The sequence below is a fragment of the Carlito syrichta genome, unplaced genomic scaffold (genome assembly GCF_000164805.1).
Source record: "Carlito syrichta isolate Samal-C Ts95f unplaced genomic scaffold, Tarsius_syrichta-2.0.1 Scaffold314869, whole genome shotgun sequence".
Taxonomy (NCBI): domain Eukaryota; kingdom Metazoa; phylum Chordata; class Mammalia; order Primates; family Tarsiidae; genus Carlito; species Carlito syrichta.
The window spans coordinates 375522-394877 of NW_007258965.1; the positions used below are offsets into that span (position 1 = coordinate 375522).

Below are 19356 nucleotides of genomic sequence, written 5' to 3' on the forward strand. Positions count from 1 at the left end.
TCTGATGGTGTAAAGAGGTGATGTCTGGGTAAAGACGTGGAGGAGGTCAGGAAGCAGGCTCTGTGTCTGCCTAAGAGAAAAATCTCCCAGGAGGAGGAATAGGGGAACAGGAGTCAGGGTTCAGAGGCAGCAACAGGCCTGGGACACACCCAGAGTCTGTGTCTGAAGCAGAGGGAGGCAGGAGGAGGGAGCAGTAGGGAGGACAGTGCAGACCACATGGGACCCTGAGGCTCTGGGGAGAGCAGAGACATGCTGTGACTTTCCCCCTAACAGGACCTCACACCTGCCCTGGTTAGGCCTGTGTGGATCACAGTAGCCATAGGGAGCTGGGAAGGCGCCACTGGAACCTTCAGGAGGAAGGATGGAGGCTTAAACTAGGAAGGCAGGGCTGGATGAAGACATTGTTACACCTGCAATCCCAGCACTTTGGGAGGCAAAGACGAAGGATTGCCTGAGCCTGCGGATTTGAGATCATCCTGAGCAACACGGTGAGACCTTGTCTTCATAGTTATCAAAACTAAATAAAAAATTAGCAGAGTGTGGTGGTGCATGCCTGTAGTTCCAGCTACTTGGAAGACTGAGGTGTATGGATTGCCTGAGCCCAGCAAGTGGAGGCTGTGGTGGCCATGAGCAGCATGTGTGGAAGATCAGGATAGCAGGATATTCTAATGGTGTGATCACCAACGAGAAGGGAAGGGTAGGGATGATCCCAGAATATGTTCCCCTGAGCACCTGTTCTATTTAATAATGAATTATAGTTGTTCATCTTATATTATGCAAAGTTGTAAATTAAAATTCATCATAGTTATGTAGATAGAGGGAAAAAAAACCTAGGACATACAGGGTATCCTTTCTCTGTGGCTTCAGTCACCATGGGGACCTGGGAAATTCTTCATGGAGGAGGGGACTCCTGGGTGTCAATTTTTATAGTGTAAAGTGATGACAAGAAGTGGGGCCCCAAAAAAGGGATGGTAAGAACATCACAGTCCTTCAAATAATTAAAAACAGAAGCAGCAAGTGATCAAGGCTTTCCACTTCTGATTTACATCCAAAAGAAACTAGAAGCGCTGGTTGCCGTGGTTCATGCCTGCAATCCCAGCGTGTTGGGAGGCAAAGGCAAGAGGATTGCCTGAGCCTGCGGGTTCGAGAACATCCTGAGCAACATGGTGAGACCTCGTCTTTATAGTAAATCAAAAATTAGCGTGGCGTGGTGTTGCATGCCTGTAGTTCCAGCTACTTGGAAGGCTGAGGCGTGTGGATTGCCTGAGCCCAGCAGGTGGAGGCTGCAGTGGCTGTGAGCAACGTGTCACTACACTTCATCCTGGGTGACAGAGTAAGAGTCCAACTCAAAATAAAAAAGAAGAAAGTAGGAGCTTGAGTGGACTTTGGTCCTCCCATAGTCACGGAAGAATCTACCACAATCAGAGGGTGGAAACAAGCCACGTGATCTGGACAGAGGAATGGATAAACAAAAGGGAGAACATATTACTCTTAAAAAGAGAAGGAATTCTGAAAACTGCTACCTAGTGGATAAATTTTAGAAACATCCTGCTAAGGGGAATACACCAGTCATGAAAAGGCACACATGGTAGGATTCCACTTTGATGAAGTGACAAGAGAAGTCACCTTCATAGACAGTACGTGCAGTAGGTGATACAAGGGGCTGAGGAGGCGAAGGGGGAGTTGCTGTTTCAGGGGGACAGAGTTTCGATTTTTGGTACATATTTATGAAATGGTCACCAAAAAACAATATGGTATCCAAAAGATGTGGGACAATATGAGTGGATCAGTCAACAATGATCCAGTCTCCAGTTTCCTCCTGCACCCCCTACTTGATGTGACACTTCTCTTCCCTCTCTAGGAATCACCACGTGGAGTCCTGGTCATGAGGAGATATCTGCCTCCTCTTGTGTTGAATCCAAGGCTGAGAAGGACCAGCCCACAGTGGGAACTGTGAGGGTGGAGCCCGGGTGGGGGTTCAGGCTGTTTGCTCCTGGGCTGGCTGACTAGTCATGACCTGGACTCTGGGAGTGATGGGGGAAGAGTCCCAGTGATGGCATCCTATTGGGAGCGGGCAACTATCCCTCTGCTGCCAGGGTCATGGCAAAACAGCAGGTTGTGGGGAGCAGGAATGGGAGGAGCAGGACTATTCTCAGGTCCCTCTCTGTGCTCTCCCACAGGACAGCCCCATGAACTCCTGCCCAGGTGATTTTCTGCACCCCAGAGTGCCCCCTTCTGACCTCCTGGGTTGGCCCCTTCTCCAACGTTTTGGCTTCTTCCTTCCACAAGGTGGGTCATCTCATGCCTCCCTCAGGTGTTTGGAAACAAGGGTCCTGCTCTCCTGTAAAAGACAGTTCAGACCATCAACAGAAAACCTGACTGACCGGGAGGAATGCCTGAAAATCTCATACATGATACACAGCTTGTGCCCAGAAAATCGAAAGGAGACTCACAACAAAATCCAGTTTACAATTAACAAGTTAAATAATTGATCATATTTGTACAAAGAAAAGAAACAATGGTCCTAAGATGTGTGTGGAAGGTCAAGTTATAGGATTTTCTATGGTGTGATCAGTGAGGGGAAGGGAAGGGCAGCAAATGATATCAGAATAATCCCTTGAGCACCTGGAAGGAAATAGCTATGTCATAGGTGACTGTGGAAGGAGGGCCTTGAGGGAGGAAGTTGACTCTGAGAATCCCCCTGACATCTGAACAGAGACAGGAGGGAGATAGCTGAATGCACATGTCAGGACTTCAGTAGAGGCGTCCAGGTTGGAGATGTTGATAGTGTAGTGATTATAAAAGTTTATAATGTTTCTGCAATTTTCTCCCATTTTCTCTGCTTTTATTTCTGCACTTTCACTTACGCATGGACAGGACACTGAGGTATTATGACAGAGAGAAAGACCACTTCACATAACTTTTATTAGAGTATATTATTATAATGACTCTATTTAATAATAAGTTATGGCTGTTAATCTTATATTATGCTAATTTATAAATTAAAATTCACCATAGTCATGTAGATAGAGGAAAAAATCTAGGGTACACAGGGTTTCCTCTCTCTGTGGCTTCAGTCACCCATGAGGACCCAGAAAATTCTCCACCATGGAGGGTAGACTCCTGGGTGTCAATTTTTATGGTGTAAAATGATTACAAGAGATGAGGCCTAAAAAAGGGGGATGATATGAGTATCACAGATCTTCAAATAATTAAAAATAGAAACCAGGCAGGGTGGCTCAAACCTGCAATTCCAGCACTTTGGGAGGCTGAGGCAAGAGGATTGCATAAGCCCAGGGGTTTGAGACCAGCCTGGGCAATTTGGTGAGACCTCGACTCCACAATAAATCAAAATATTAGCTGGGCGTGGTAGCATATGCCTGCAGTTTGAGCTACTTGGAAGGCTGAGGGGGAAGGATTGCCTGAGCCCAGCAGGTCAAGGCTGTGGTGACCCCGAGCATGCCACCGCACTTCAGCCTGGGTGACAGAATGAGACTCCAACTCAAAAATAAAAAAATTAAAAAAAAATAGAAGCATTATGTGAGCCAGACATTCCATCCCAAAAGAAAATAGGAGCTTGAGTGGATACCAGTTCTCCCATGGTCATGGCAGCATCATTCACCACAGCTGAGGGGTGGAAGCAAGCCACGTGATCTGGAAGAGGAGTGGATAAACAAAAGGAAGAAGAACATATCACTCTTAAAAAGGAAAGAGATTCTGAAAACTGCTACCAAGTGGATGAACTTTGGAAACATACTGCTAAGGGAAATATACCAGTCATGAAAAGTCAAACACTGAAGGATTCTACTTCCATAAAGTGACAAGAAGAGTCACCTTCATAGACAGTAAGTGCAGTGAGCAGTGCCAGAGGCTGAGGAGGCAAAGGGGGATTGCTGTTTCAGGGGACAAAGTTTCATATTTGGTAAATATTTAAGAAAACGGTAACCAAAAAACAATATGACATCCAGAAATGTGGGATAAAATGAATGTATCAGCCAACAAAGATCCTGTCCCCAGTCCCCTCCCACTCTCTGCCTGATGTGACCCTTCTCTTCCCTTTCTGGGGTCACCAGCTGGAGTCCTGACCATGAGAAGATATCTGCCCCCTCCTGTGTTGAATGAGCTCCAAGGTTGAGATAGACTAGCCCACAGGGGAAGCTGTGAGGGTGGAGCCCAGTTTGGAGGTCAGGCTGCTTGTTCCTGGGCTGGCTGCTGGGCTTTGGGATGAGGTGGCCAACTGGACATGACCTGGATTCTTGGTGTGATGTCCAAAGAGTCCCAGCCAACATCCTGTCGGGAGTGGGTAGCTATCCTTCTGCTCCCAGGGGCAGGGCAGAAGCAGCGGGCTGTGGGAAGCAGGAGCAGGGGCCGTTCTCAGGTTCATTTCGGTGCTTTCCTGCAGGGCGGCTCCCTGAACTCCTGCCAAGGGGACTTTCTGTACCCCAGAGTGTCCCCTTCTGGTTTCCTGGACTGGCCTCTTCTCCATCTTCCCGGCCCTACCTTCCACAACAGCGGGTCATGTCATGCCTCACTCAGATGTTTGGGAACAAGGGTCCTGCTCTTCTGTAAAAGACAGTTCAGACAGTCAACAGAGAAGCTGACTGACTGGGAGGAATGTCTGAAAAGCTCACTCATGAAACACAGCTTCTGCTCAGGAAATCTAAAAGAGTCTCACAACAAAACAATAAGCCAGCACAATCTCGTTAAGGAGTAACAAGCTGAAAAATTGATCCCATTTTTACAAAGAAGAGAAACAATTGTCATTAGCATGTGACACCTACTCAGTGTTATTTCTCTTGGGGAATTACACATGAATCCGGTAAGAGATGCCCCCAACCCTAGAAGAATGGCAGAAACTGCCTAAGTCTCTCCAGGCACCTTGACCTGAATGGCGGCTCTGAACACCCTGAGCAACGGCTGTCACTGCCTGCAGGGCCAGTCCCTGCGCCTGGTCTGCATGGCTAACAGCAACCCCCTGCCTCCCTGAGGTGGTTCTGGGGAAGGAAGAACCCTGAATCTCACCCACCCCCAGCACCCAGGGTCCTGGAGCTGCCCACGCAGAGGCTGGAGACAGAGGGAACTCACCTGCTAGGCTCAACACCCACTGGGCTCCCATCACATTTCCTTGAGTCTCTCTGTGCAGAGTGAGTTGCAGGATAGGGGCTGGGGTGGGCGGCCTGGTTTGGTGTTCAGCTGTGGGAGAGGCTGAGCTCTGTGGATGGAACCTCTTCCTCTTTTCCTCTTTTAGGGAAGGCTCTCCTGTAGAGATGTGTGACTGGGGAACAGGAGGGCTCCTGGCCGCAGGTCCTCATTCTGATCTAGGGGACCCTCATGAAGACTGGCTTCCTCCTCTCATATGGCCCCACCTGGACCTACTGCACCAAGTGAGCAGGTCTGTCTCTCTCCAGGAAAACCCAGTGATTGGTTTCTAAGTTCTCTGTGGGGCTGAGCTGCCCTGCCCCCTGCTAGAATCAGAATTAAGGTGACCTAATGAATCTGATCTGAGATCATGTTGGCTCTGCCTGGGAGGTCCCAGGGAAGCAAAACTGAGTATCTAAATGAGCCACTCTGTCCCAAGATGGAATTGAGGTGGGGTCACTGACCCAAGGGTGAGATGGGGGACATCACTGTGAGCCGCTTCCTGGAAACACCACTCATACCCACTGACTGCCCCTTTGTATCCTGCCTGCCCCCTCCCCATATATGTACTCCCCCACTCCATTCTTGTTCTTTCTTGTCCCCTGTTCCAGTCCTCTGCTTAGGGGAGCAGCCTCAGGGGACTTGTCCGCCTACCACTCAAGAATTACTTTGTTAACCTTGCATATTTAAACTCTAAACTTGCATCCTATTGTATACCAGATGGATTGCCTTTCACTGGCAAATCTGTGCTGTTAACAGTCTGCATGTATACCACTGACTTTGGGATAAGTTGGGCCCGGTGTACTCAGGGTCACAGATATGAATGAGGGTGGCCTTGCTGCTCTTAGTGACAGGAATCCCCATCCACAACATACCAGATGACAAGCATCCCCAGACTCCTATGGAGTGGCCTGGTTCCAGCCCAGCTGGCCCTCCATCCCAGTCTCCCGAGGAGCCAGGGTGAACACTGAAGACATGAATATGACTGTATCACCCCAACTCCCCTGATCTACACTTTTCAAAATGTGGGCACTGTGCTTCCAGCCTGCTCGAGTGCAGGCAGAATTAAGCATGCACCAGTGTCTTCAGCAAAGACTTCAGATTCCTCTTAAAGGTAATCCTTCAAATACAGCATGGGGAACTGCTAGTCAGATGTATAAATCCCAACTTCACCTCTTCTCTGTAAGCTGTGCTTTCTGTGGCCACTGTTCTAGTGATCTGTTGCTGCACATTGAACCACGCCCAGACTCAGTGACCAAGATGATGATGTTACTCTATTGTGGAGTGCTGTACTGACTGAGGCCCAGCTGGGCAGTTTCATTCATAATTTTCATTGAGCTCTTTCAGGCAGTTGCATTTAGACCATGGCCCAGATGGAACTGGATGTTGGAGTCCCCGGTGCTTCTCCAGGTATCATCTCTTCCACAGAGAACTTGAATTTCACAGAAGCCCAGGGACCCATGAAGCAGGTGGGAAGTTGGCAGACCTTCGTAATGTCTCAGGACACCTTGTCCTCCACGTTTCATTGGTGAAAGCAGTCATGGGCCCCATTCAGAGGCAAGAAGTGGTGATAATACTAACTCCACCCTGGCTGGGCTCAGTGGCTCAGCCTGTGAACCCAACAATTTGGGAGGCTGAGGTGAGTGGATTGCCTGAGCCTGCGGATTTGAAGCCAGTCCAGGCAGCTTGACGAGACCTCTTCTCTGCATAAGTCAAAACTTAGTCGGGCATGGTAGCACGTGCCTGTAGTTGAGGCTGCTTGGAAGGCTGAGGTGGAAGGATTGCCTGAGTCTAACAGATCGAGGTTGTAGTGTCCGTGAGCATGCCACTGCATTCTAGCCTGGGCAATAGAGTGAGACTTCAACTAAAAAAGCACAAAACTCCATCCTTTAATGAGAACATCACCCTGTTTGGATAGGGTGTAGGATCGTGTAGGGTTGTCTGTGGAGCTGAGTTCCTCCAGCCCTTCCTCTGTCTGAGTGTCGGATGCTTCATCTATCTGATGAGAGTTTTACCGCTTCTCAGTTAGAGATGTTGGGGGACGACAAGGGACCATGTGTGTAGAGGGACAGCTCAGCAGTTTAACTTTCCCACCCTAGGAGCAGTGACATCAGCCTGACATTGTTCCCAGGACATTCCTGAAGATGGACAGAAAGACACGGAGGAAAGACAGAGGCCTTTCTCTCTCCAGAGTGCCCCCTTCCAGATGGACCTGGGGTCTCCCAGTACATCTGACATGGTGACCATTTGACTCCAACCTGGAGGCTCTACTCTGTGTGACCAGGCCACTCCGCAGAGCTGCAGACATCTCCAGAAAAAGGGCTCAACTCTGCGTCAGCACCACGGACAGCACCACCGTCCTTGCCTGAGCGTCCCCAGTAGTCCGTCCGTCCTTTGCAGAAGGAGCGTCCTTCTGTTGGCAGTGCCTGACCCTGCTGGGACAGAGGTGGGTGGTCACATATGGAGGGCAGAACTTGGTAACTGCCTAGGGTCTGCAGTGTTGTGGGATTGTGAGAGGGATTGAGAGCACAGGGAATTGGGAATTCCAGGTCCAGGGAATCCACATCCTGTGACTTCCTGAGTTTCCACCACATCCAATCTGCGCACTCCCTCCCAGTGACTCCCCTTCCACTCCATAAGAGGAAGACCACCATGACCAGTCTGTGACTCCCCCACCACAGCTACCTGCCCTCTGGCATTGGAAATGTCAGGGACTTTTCTGTCTCCCAGCCAGATGTTGCTCTCCTCAAAGGCAAGACCTGGGTCTGTCCTACTCACCAGGTGCTGGTCACCTCGAGGTACAGCATGGGTACTTAATACCTGGATGCTGAGTGAAGGAATGAATGAGGGAGTGAATGAATGATCAGAGAGACTTGACAGTTCTTCCCTCTGAAATCAATACAAGCTTCCCTCTCTAGTCTAGTCGATCCTGCACAGACAAGAGGGATGGAATGGCCCCTGGCAGATCCCAGAGCCCAAGATGAGGTAGCTGTGTTGTAGGGGCAGGTCACCCCCATCTCCATCCATTCAAGCTGTGACAACAAGACACCATGGAGCGGTGGCTTAGGAACACCAGGAACTTATTTTTCAGTTAAAGAAAGGTGGGGAAGACCAAGATTCCCATACAGGCAGATTTAGTGTCTGGTGAGGGCCTCCCTCCTCACAGATGGCACCTTCTCCTGTCCTCATGGTGGGAGGGACAAACTCACTGCCTCAGTGCTGTCTCATCATGACAGAAATTCCATTCATGGGGGCTGCACCATCATGACCCAGTCACATCCCAAAGGGCCACAATTCCTCACACAATCCCCTTGGGGTTTGAATTTCAGCACAGGAAGTTTAGACCTATACAAACATTCAGACCATAGTATTTGCCACTCTGGACCTTGGTACTTTCTTTTGCAAAGCTGGGAAGTGGGACTAGAGGACCTTCCAGCTTATCTGGGTTATGAGTGTGTCATAAGTTCTTTTGCACACAGAAAGATTCTCTCTGGCTTTTGCATGTTTCTCCTTTTCGTTCTTATCTTCTGTAAAATGAGGAGCATGGCAAACTTCCCATTTTGAATTCTGTCCTTTTAAAAAATAACTTTCTTCCTTTCCAAATCCCACTGCACAGCTCTCTCAGCCTCAGCCTCCCAGGCCTCCTGTGAGCTGGGTTCCCCTGGTATCCTTGTTGTGTGTTGACACACAGAACCCTCAGCTCCACAACCCCATGTCCCCTGCTCATTCCTCCTGAGACCCAGCCTCCAACCTAGTGAAGAGCCCCCCAACCAGACTGTATGTCCCCCACTGAATTTCCTGTTGAGGGAGCTCAGACATCAGCTGACTTGTTCACTCCTTGCTGGATAGTGACTCCTTGGGGACAGTGTCCAGGTCTGGTGTGTTGACCTCGTCATGCAGAGAGGAGATGCCCACCTTGTGGATGCTGAGGGTGGAAGGTGAGGCTGCCTGTCACCCCTCCTGGGCCCCATCACTCCCCACCTTTAACAGGCCTGACCCCACTGACATGAAAGTCTCAGGGGAGTCTCAGGGATCTGGCCAGATGGGACTTTTTTTCGTTTGGCAAAAAATGTCTACCCAGAGAAAGGACATCAACAGGGAGGCAGGAGATGGAGGTCAGGCCCCACATGGGATGTGAATTTGAGTGAGTCCTCTCGCCCTCTCTGGGTCCCCAGGAGTGGTCATGAGTGGTGACGGTTGATCTCCAAGGGTGGTATCACCTCTGACACTGTCCGAATGTGAAGTTCCTCCTCTGAGGTCACTGCTCTGACCTCGCCCCCATCTTCCTGTGGGGCCTCCTCTGCGTCTTGAGCTCTTAGTTCCTGAGAGAAGAACGTTGAGGAACAGACTTTCCCCAGTGGCCCTGGCACCTCCCACCCCAGACATGCTGTTGCTGCTGCTGCTGATCCTGCTCTTGGGGTTGGAGGGGATGGAGGGACGGGGACTGGGTGGGGATGGTTGCACAGTGAATGTGACAGTGCAGGAGGGCCTGTGTGTCTCTGTGCCTTGCTCCTTCTCCTACCCCCAGGATGACTGGACTTACTCTGACCCAGCTTATGGCTACTGGGTTCAGAAAGGGACCAGTACAAACTGGGGCATTCCAGTGGCCACGAACAACCCAGCTTGAAAAGTGCAGGAGAAGACCCAGGGCCGATTTTGCCTCCTCAGGGGCTCATGGACCAACAACGGCACCCTGAGCATCAGAGATGTCAGGAAAAGGGACCGGGGGACATACTTCTTTCGAGCGGAGAGAGGAAGCATGAAACACACTTACAATTCTCCCCAGCTTTCTGTGGTTGTGACAGGTAAGGCTTGGGCTCCAAGAGTGGCCACAAGGAAAGTTGTGGGTCCACAAGGCAGGGCTGGTATGGGGGGCCAGCCCCCCCAAAGAGATTTAGAGGGTCCCTGGAAGGTGAGGCAGTGTTGGCGAATATTCTGGAGAAATAGAAGGGAAGAAAGAGACTGGACTCTGTCTAGTGCAGAAGCCGATTCTGTAGTAGGGATAGATATTAAAAGAAAGCAAGATGGAGGCATAGATATAAAGAGGAAGAAAGAAAAAGAAAGAAAGTGGAAAGAAAAAGAAAGAAAGTTCAGTGAAATGAGCAGAAGCCGTTTATTGGGACCAGCTGTGAGTCTTTTATCCCAAACTTTCACATGTTAAATCACAAGACTTTTACGTGAGCACAAGGCCAGGTGGGTGAGGCGCATCCCCCACCCACCAGGTGTTTCCTTAGGCATGAGCAAGGACAATCCCAATCAAATCACAAGACTTTTACGTGAACACAAAGCCAGGTAGGTGGGAGGGCGTCCCCCACCCACCAGGCATTTTCCCAAGCATGAGGAAGGACAATCCCAAAGTTATCTCACTGTTCCTCATGCTTGGTTTATATTCCTCAAAAGCAATATAACTGACTAAAATCCTAATACCTTTCTTATCTGTGCTAATTTTACCTGTCCTATAAACAACTCTTAATTATGGCTTAAACCAGTTCCTAAAGAATGTGGCCCAGCCCAAAGTTTGTGCTGGGCCATTTCTGGTAATCCTAGGTAATAATCTATACCATCTAACGCTGGAAACAGCCCTCTAAATGTATATACTAATTTTATAAGTATATTTTTAAATCTTATAAAGAAGCTTGTATTATGTATAAGGCTCCCAACTGTGATCTGAGTTTGAACTGTGTTAAGTTTAAAGCCGAAACCACAGTCTGTGAGAAACGGGAACATTGGATCTCTAGAGTCAGCCATGCCTGTCATATTCTCAGAACTTCATGCTTAGATCATAGAAGTCCCTGCCAGTGGGTAACACTAAACAACAAAGAAAGGAGGAGGGAATGGCCTTCAGCTCCTGAACCAGCCTGGTGGTCTCAAGGTCCGCAGCCCGCCTGGATCCCTAACGCTCAGGCAGGCCTCCACGGCCAGCTCCCAACAGGCTGGGATGGGACCCCGGCCTGGGAGAGGGTTGGGGTGAAGCCTTTCGGACTCGGGGAGGAGCTGGACCAGAGCCTGAGCTTCTGCAGGGCCATAACTTGGGCCCTCCCTCCTCATCAAGTATGTCCCCCTCCTCACCAGATCTGACTCCACATATCTTCATCCCAGAAACACTGGAGTCTGACTGACCCAGGAACCTGAGCTGCTTTTCACCCTGGGCCTGTGAACTGGGGCTGCCCTCTATGATCTCCTGGATGGGGGCCTCCGTGTCATCCTAGATCCCCATCAATGTTGCCTCCTCTGTGCTCACCCTCATTCCACAGCCCCAGGATCAAGGCACCTGTCAAGTGACCTTGCCTTGGGCCAGTGTGACCAGGATAAGAACCATCCATCTCAACGTGTCGTGTGAGATCTGGGCCTGGGTCCCTACTGGGAGTGGGAGGAGAAGGCCCCTGAGGGATGTGGGATGGGTGTTAGGGCTGGACAGTGTGCTCTGCATCCCAGAATCTGGGCTGGGAGTGGGGAATCAGGAGGAGGCAGGCTCCAGCCTCCCTGTCTATGCAACTCTGGGGAGAGGGCCAGTGTCCACCACCCCCACAGTGATGTGGCTCTGTCCTGTCTTTCTGTCCAGATGCTCCTCAGAACTTGATGGTAATTATCAACTAAGGAAATGAAACAGGTAGGATGGAGCCCCCTTCTTGGATTGGGTAATAGGGCCTTCAGTTCAGAGCAGGGCCCCTCCTTATCCTGGACTCACTTGGTCACCAGAGATCCCCTTGTGGTTTAACCCAGGGCCACTCCCCACCCTCAGTCCCTGGGCTCCTGAGCTTCTTTCCTGTCCACCCCTTGCTCTCCTCAGACCTCTCCACACACACACTCACAACAAGATCACCAAGGACTGGGTGACATTCACACAGCCGGACTCCTCCAGGGCCTCATCACTGATCTTGTGAACATACTTCCTGCCCAGAATTTTCTTTCCTCCTATAGTTCTGACTTAAGTCCTTCTGGGCAGGTGGTGGAGTCACATAGGCTATGATCCTAAACACATAGCAGAGTCTGTCCCCAGATGCCCATCGCCTTCCCCAGAATCGATTCGTGTCCATCCAGGCTGCCTTGAGCCTTGGTGTGTTCACCGGAAGGATCTGAGATTGTTTGACATCAGTGGGACAGACCATTCTCACTCTCCTCCAGAACGATGTGATGTCCATGGAACAGATGGATCCTGATTCTGTGGACATCTCCTCATGGGGTGTCAGGGCATTAACTGTGTTCTCCCACAGACATGCAGGAGTGAATAATCTATCTGCTTCCACAAGTGTGCATCCAAGCCTGCACAATCAGTTGTTAAATGCAAGGTCATATGTTTTTTTCTAATTTTGAGAAAAATGGCCATAGAGTTATTAATGAAGGGTGGACAAGTCAACATTCTTAACACTGAGGGATGTCAGTGTGCATTTCCTGCATTCCAGTCTCTGTCTGTGTGCCAGCTCCCCCTCAACTGTTCTTCACTGAGTCTATCTCTTTTATTGGATCTCTGTTTCTCTGACCCTCAGTCTCTTTTTCTCCAGCATCCAAAATGCTGAGAGAAGATTCATCTCTTTGGGTCCTAGAAGGACAGTCTCTGTGCCTTGTCTGTGCTGTGAACAGTAACCCTCCAGCCAGGGTGAGCTGGACCCAGGGGAGCCTGACCCTAAGCCCCTCATTGCCCTCAAGCCTTGGGGTGCTGGAGCTGTCCCGAGTGCACCCTGGGGATGAAAGAGAATTCACCTATTGAACTCAGAATGTTCTGGGCTGCTGGCATGTCTCCCTGAGCCTCTCCCTACAGGGTGAGTGTCAAGGGGCTGCACACCGGATCCCTCCCAATGACCTTCAGCTCCCAGGTCTCTGAACAAGCCTCACCCTATATGCAACTGTGGGGCCTGAATTTCCAAAGGGTCTTTGTCCTCAGTTTACTTCTGGATGGTCCTGGCAGAGGGTGGGATGGGGCCAGGGCTGAAAACTTCTCACATCCTGTGATGCAGGAAGGGTCTGGAGACCCTGTGTCCACATCCCAATAAGAGAAGAAGGATCAACGATTATGGTTTGGCAGGTGAAATGGCCTCATCCTGTTTGATTTGTGAGAAAATTAAGGCCCCTGAAAGAGGTGTTTCCATTGGCCATTGTGGTAGTGGCTCTGAATATCCTGCTTCTCTGCCTCTGCCTCAACTTGTTCAGGTGAGCACTGCCCCAGAGACCAGAGGAAGGTGCAGGCAGGGCAGGGAAAATGATACTGAGTCCCTTGTTAGTGCTGGAGGGACCTGAACCAGTCAAAGGGCCTGGGAGGAGGCAGGTGACTGAGTTGTGGTGAGAAACCACAGGGTGAACAGTCATCTGTGCTGACTCTGGCTGAGGGTCCGGGGTGGGGAAGTTCCTTCTCTCATCAAGGGTGTCCTGGGGCCTTGACCAGCTCTCTGCCCTCAATCTCCTCCAGTCGCTTAACAGGGAATAGGGAGGTGACTCTGCTGCCCTCTGATCCCAATCTGGTCACACTGACAGGCACTGGTTACCTCTCTCAGGGCAAGGTCCAGCAGGAGGAAGGAAGCATGGGTGGCAGGAGGCACGGAGAAAGCAAACACTGTCACAGGGTAATCTCTCAGTTGAGTGCTGTGGACTTCTCACCATCCAACATCCCTCTGGACACCTCCCCCAAGGGGTTCCAGGATTGCTCTGGTCAGCATGGCCAAAGTTGCGCCATCTATCTTCCTCCCCAAACTCATGTCTCCTGCTGAGGTCCCCATCTTGTAGATGACATGGAAGCCCCATCTCTAAAGCAGAACCAGGCTGTGTTTCTCACCTTGACCTATCTTCCTGCCCAAATCCCGTCCATCACTGTGTCTCATTCCTCCTTCTCCTAAGCACAGCTCTGCTTGGTGCTCTGTTCATCACCCTGACCTTGGTCATTCCTGCAACATCACCTCTTTCCTGGTCACTCACCCTCCTCCCCTCCTGCCTCCCTCTCTTTCCAATACAGGTCTGTGCTTCCAGATGCCTCCCTGTCCAGGTCCTCCAAAGTTTGATCAACTCTGTTCTCCATTGCTGAAGAGCAAGTTGCAAAGGCCACCTCCTGGACTGAGGGCCGTGCACAGTCTGTCCCTGTTGGACTCTGTTCTAGGCGATGTGCAAATGGACAAGGAAGGCGTGAAAAGATGCTCATCGACAGTAATCATTTGACAAATGCAAATCAAACTGAATTGGAGATACTGCTTCACACATATCAGGAAATCTGTTTAAAAGAGAGAAATATAACAAATCTAAAACAGAAACATTAATTCTTTTAAAGGGTGTGGAGAAACTTAAGGCTTTCTGCACTGCATGAAAAATGGTGCAACCTGTGGCAAACCCTTTGGTGTTCCTTTAAAAGTTAAGCATACACTATAGTAAAAACATGGAATAAGCTATGCTGCCCATCAAAAGAGGACTGACTAAAAAAAATGTGGTACATATACATGAAGAAATATTACACAGCCATAAAGGACAAAATTGTGAACTTCACAGAAACTTGAATGAGTATAATACTGAGTGATCTGTCACAGAAACAAAGAACCAAGTATCACATGTCCTCACTCATAAGCAGATATTGAACAACTATTGAAGCAGTGAGAAACTGCCCTTGGGGGTGGGGACCCATCAGCAAGAGTACCTGCATAATGAACATTTGTATACCTAACCCTAAACTGTACCCCATATCTAAATAAAAAAAAATTAAAATTAATCTAGTCAGTCATGGTGGCGTGTGTCTGTATTCCAGCTACTTGGAAGACTGAGGCTGAAGGATCACCTAAGCCAAGCAAGTTGAGGCTGTGGTGGCCATGAGCAGTGTGCCACTGCACTCCAGCCTGGGTGACAGAGGGAGACTCCAACTCAAAAAAAAGAATAAAAAAATTAATCATAGAATCGTCACATGATCCACCTATTCCACGTCTGGATATTTCCCCCCAAATTAAAAGTAGACTTAAGTAGATAGGTGTACACCAGTGTCCATTGCAATATATTTACAGGATCTGAGAGGAGGAAAAGACCCAAGTGTCCATGGATCAATGAATGGATAGACACAGGTTCTATGCCCATAAAAATGGAATATTCTCCAGGTTTAGAAAGGAATGGATGGAATTCTCATTCTTGCTACAATGTGATTGAACCTTGAAACAATAGACAAAGTGAAAGAAGCCAGCACAAAACAACAAATAGTATATGACCCTTGCCTAGATGGCCCACCTTGAACAGGCAAGTTCTTCTGGACAGAAAACAGAATGTGGCCCAGAGGCTGGGGATGGGGGCGATGGGGAGTGATTGTGCAACAGAGTGAGAGTTTCCATTTAGGGTGATGAGAAAGTTTGGAAACAGAGAGTGGAGATGGCTGCACAACAATGTGAAAGTGATTGATGCCACTGAAGTGTACCTAGAGAGTGTTAAGAGGGTAAATGTTATGTTACGTATATTTCACCAAATGAAAGCAGAAAACAGAAGATAACTCTTTTATGAAGTTGCTGACATTCTAAAGAACAGAAGAAGAAAGAAATAACAGAATGGAAGCATGTGGGATGGTGATCTGTGTTGGGAAGAAAACCATCCAGGGAAAGGTCCTTGTGACAATCTACGGATAGTTTCTGGGTCTGAAGGTGTGAGGAGGTGATGTCTGAGTATAGATGTGGAGGAGGTCAGGAAGCAGCTCTGTGTCTACCCAGGAGGAGGGAAAGGGTAACAGGGGTGCAGGACTCAGAGGAAGCAGCATGCTTAGGAGCTGTGGACATACCCAGAGGCTGGTGTCTGATGCAGAGGAAGGCAGGAGAAGGAAACTGCAGAGAGGATGATGCAGATCACGTGGGCCCCTGAGGCCACACAGCAATCTTTTTTAAAATTAAAATTCATCTTAGTTATGTAGATAGAGGAAAAAACCTAGAACATATAAGATTTCCTCTCTCTGTGACTTCAGTCACCCATGGGGACCCAGAAAAGTCTCCACCATGGACGAGGGGACTCCTGGGTGTCAATTTTTATAGTGTAAAGTAATGACAAAGGGTGGAGCCAAAAAAAGGGATGATAAGAGCATCACCATTCTTCAAATAATTAAAAATAGAAGCAACAAGTGATCAAGGCATTCTACTTCTGATTGTACATCCAAAAGAAAATAGGAGCGCAGGTGCCATGGCTCATGCCTGTAATCCCAGCAATTTGGGAACCAGAGGTGAGAGGATTGCCTTAGTCTGTGGATTCAAGACCATCCTGAGCAACACGGTGAGACCTAGTCTCCACAAAAACAAAAATTAGCGGGAGTGTGGTGGTGCGCACCTTTAGTTCTAGCTACTTGAAAGGCTGAGGTGGAAATATTGCCTGAGCACAGCAGGTAGAGGCTGCAGTGGCCATGAGCAGCATACCGCTGCACTCCAGCCTGGGCGATAGAGTAAGAGTCCAACTCAAAATAAAAAAGAAGAAAGTAGGTGCTTGAGTGGATTTCGGTCCTTCTGTGGTCATGAAAGCATCTACTATAGCCAGGGCATGGAAGTAAGCCACATGATCTGTACAGAAAAATGGATAAACAAAAGGGAGAACATATCAATCTTAAAAAGAAAAGGAATTCTGAAAACTGCTACCTAGTGGATGACTTTTGGAAACATCCTGCTAGGGGAAATATACCAGTCACAAAAAAATTGAACACTGTAGGATTCCACTTCCATAAGGTGACAACAAGAGTCACCTTCATAGACAGTAAGTACAGTGCGGAGTGCCAGGGACTGAGGAGCTGAAGGGGAGTTGCTGTTTCAGGGGAACAGAGTTTTGAGTTTTGGTAAATATTTATGAAAATGGTAACCAAAAACAATATGGTATCCAGAAAATGTTGGACAATATGAACGAATCAGTCAACAATGATCCTTTTTCCAACCCCCTCCTGTATCCCCTGCTTGATGTGACCCTTCTCTTCCCTCTCTAGGGACCACAAGCTGGAGTCCTGGCCATGAGGAGATATCTGCCCTCTTCTGTGTTGAATGAGCTCCAAAGCTGGGAAAGAGCAGCCCATAGGGGGAGCTGTGAGGGTGGATCCTAGGCTGGAGGGATCAGGCTGTTTGTTCCTGGGCTGGCTGGTGGGCTTCTGGATGAGGCAGGTGACTGGACGTGGCCGGAACTCTGGGGGTGACATGGGAAGAGTCTCAGTGTTTGGATCCTGTTGGGAGTGGGTAGCTTTCCCTCTGCTCCCAGGGACAGGCCAGAAGCAGTAGGCTATGGAGAGCAGGAACAGGAGGGCTGTTCCTGGGTCCTTCTTTGTGCTCTCCTGCAGGATGGCTTCCTGAACTCTTCCCCAGGTGACTTTCTGCACCCAGAGTACCCCCTTCTGGCCTCCTGGGCCAGACCTCTTCTCCATCTTCTCAGCTACTTCCTTCCACAAGAGTGGGTCATCTCATGCCTTGCTCAGTTGTTTGGGAACAAGGGTTCTGCTCTTCTGTAAAAGACAGTTCAGACAGTCAACAGAAAAGTTGATCTGCTGGGAGAAATGACTGATAAGCTCATACATGACACACAGTTTGTGCCCAGAAAATCTAAAGGAGTCTCACAACAAAACAAAAGCCAACAAAATCAGTTTTAGAAGTAACAAGCTAAAGAATTGATCCCATTTTTCCAAAGAAGAAAAAAAATGGTCCTTAGCATGTGACACCCACTCAGCATCATTTCTCTTGGGGAAATCACATGTGAATCCAGATTTCCCCCCCACCTCTAGGAAAATGACTGAAACTGCCTGAGTCTCTCAGACACCTTGGCATGAATGGCAGCCCTGAAGACCCTGAGCAATGACTGTCACTGCCCGTCCTGCAGGGCCAGTCCTTTCACCTGTTCTGTGTGGCTGACAGCAACCCCCTTCCTCCTTCAATTGGTCCAAGGAAAGAAGAACTCTGAATCCCACCCACTCTCAGCACACGGGGACCTCTTGCTGCCTGCACAGAAGCTGGGGAGGGAGGAAACTCATCTGCCAGGGTCAGCACCTGCTGGGCTCCCATCATGTTTCCTTGAGCCTCACTGTGCAGAATAACTTGCAGGACAGGGGCTGGGGTGGTCGGCCTGGTCAGGTGTTGGGCTGTGGAGGGGTTCAGTTCTGGGAACAGAACCTCTTCCTCTTCTCCCCTTTTAGGGAAACATCTCCTGAATAGATGTTTGACTGGAGACAGGCAGGCTCCTGGCCGCAGACCCTCATTCTGATTCAGGGGGCCCTCATGAAGCCTGACTTCCTCCTCTCCTGTGGCCCCACCTGGATCTACCACACCAGGTGAGCAGGCCTGTCTCTTTCCAGAAAAACCCAGTGATTGGTTTCTGAGTTTCCAGTGGGGTTGAGCTGCCCTGCCCCACCTGGAATCAGAATTAAAGTGGCCTAATAAATCTGATCTGAGATCCTGTTGGCTCTGCCTGGGAGGCCCCAGGGAAGCAGAACTGAGTAGCTGAATGAGCCACTCTGTCCCAAGACAGAATTGAGGTGAGGTTACTGACCCAAGGGGCAAGATGGAGGGACATCACTATAAGCCTCTTCCTGGAAACCCTACTCACACCCCACCAACTGCTCTTTTGTGTCCTACCTGCCCCCTCCCCATATATGCACTCCTCCACACCATCACTTGCCTTTCACTGGTAAATCTGTGCTGTTAATGGTCTGCATGTATACCACTGACTTGGGGATAAGCTGGGCCCAGTGTACTCAGGGGCACACATGTGAAGGAGGGTCGTGCTGCACTTAGTGACAGAAATCCCTGTCCACAACATACCAGATGACAAGCTGCCCCAGACTCCTACTAGGTGGGCTCATTCCAGTCCAGCTGACCCTTCAGCCCAGTCTCCCAAGGAGCCAGGTGGACACTGAAGATATGAGTATGACTGTGTCACCCCGACTCCCCTGATCACTCTTCATGATGTGGGCAATGTGTTTCCAACCTGCACCAGTGTCTTCAGCAAAGGCTTCAGACTCCTCTGAAAGGCAATCCTTTAAATACAGCAGGGAGAACAGTTAGTCAGATGAGTAACTCCCAAACACTTCACCTCTTCTCTGTGAGCTTTGATTTCTGTGGCCACTGTTCTGGTGATCTGTGCTGCGCATTGAGCCACTCCCAGACTCAGTGGCCAAGCTGATAATCTTACTCTATTATGGGATGCTGTAATAACTGGGACCCAGCGGGGCAATTTCTTCCCTAGTTTTTGTTGAGCTCTTCCAAACAATTGCATTTAGACCTTGGGCCAGATGGAGCTGGATGCCATTGGCCCTAGTAC

General features: G+C 49.4%; 1 protein-coding gene across 1 annotated transcript in view; it reads left to right on the plus strand.

Annotated features, from left to right (window-relative positions):
• Positions 1-6503: 6503 nt before the first annotated feature.
• The window catches only part of LOC103274750 (sialic acid-binding Ig-like lectin 7), a 37417-nt gene continuing 24564 nt past the window's right edge, over positions 6504-19356 (plus strand). The window contains exons 1-6 of the mRNA XM_021705988.1: positions 6504-6667; positions 8989-9077; positions 9459-9558; positions 9808-9944; positions 12642-12736; positions 18252-18367. Of these exons, the coding sequence (XP_021561663.1) occupies positions 6504-6667; positions 8989-9077; positions 9459-9558; positions 9808-9944; positions 12642-12736; positions 18252-18367 (701 nt within the window). The remainder of the gene's footprint in view (positions 6668-8988; positions 9078-9458; positions 9559-9807; positions 9945-12641; positions 12737-18251; positions 18368-19356) is intronic.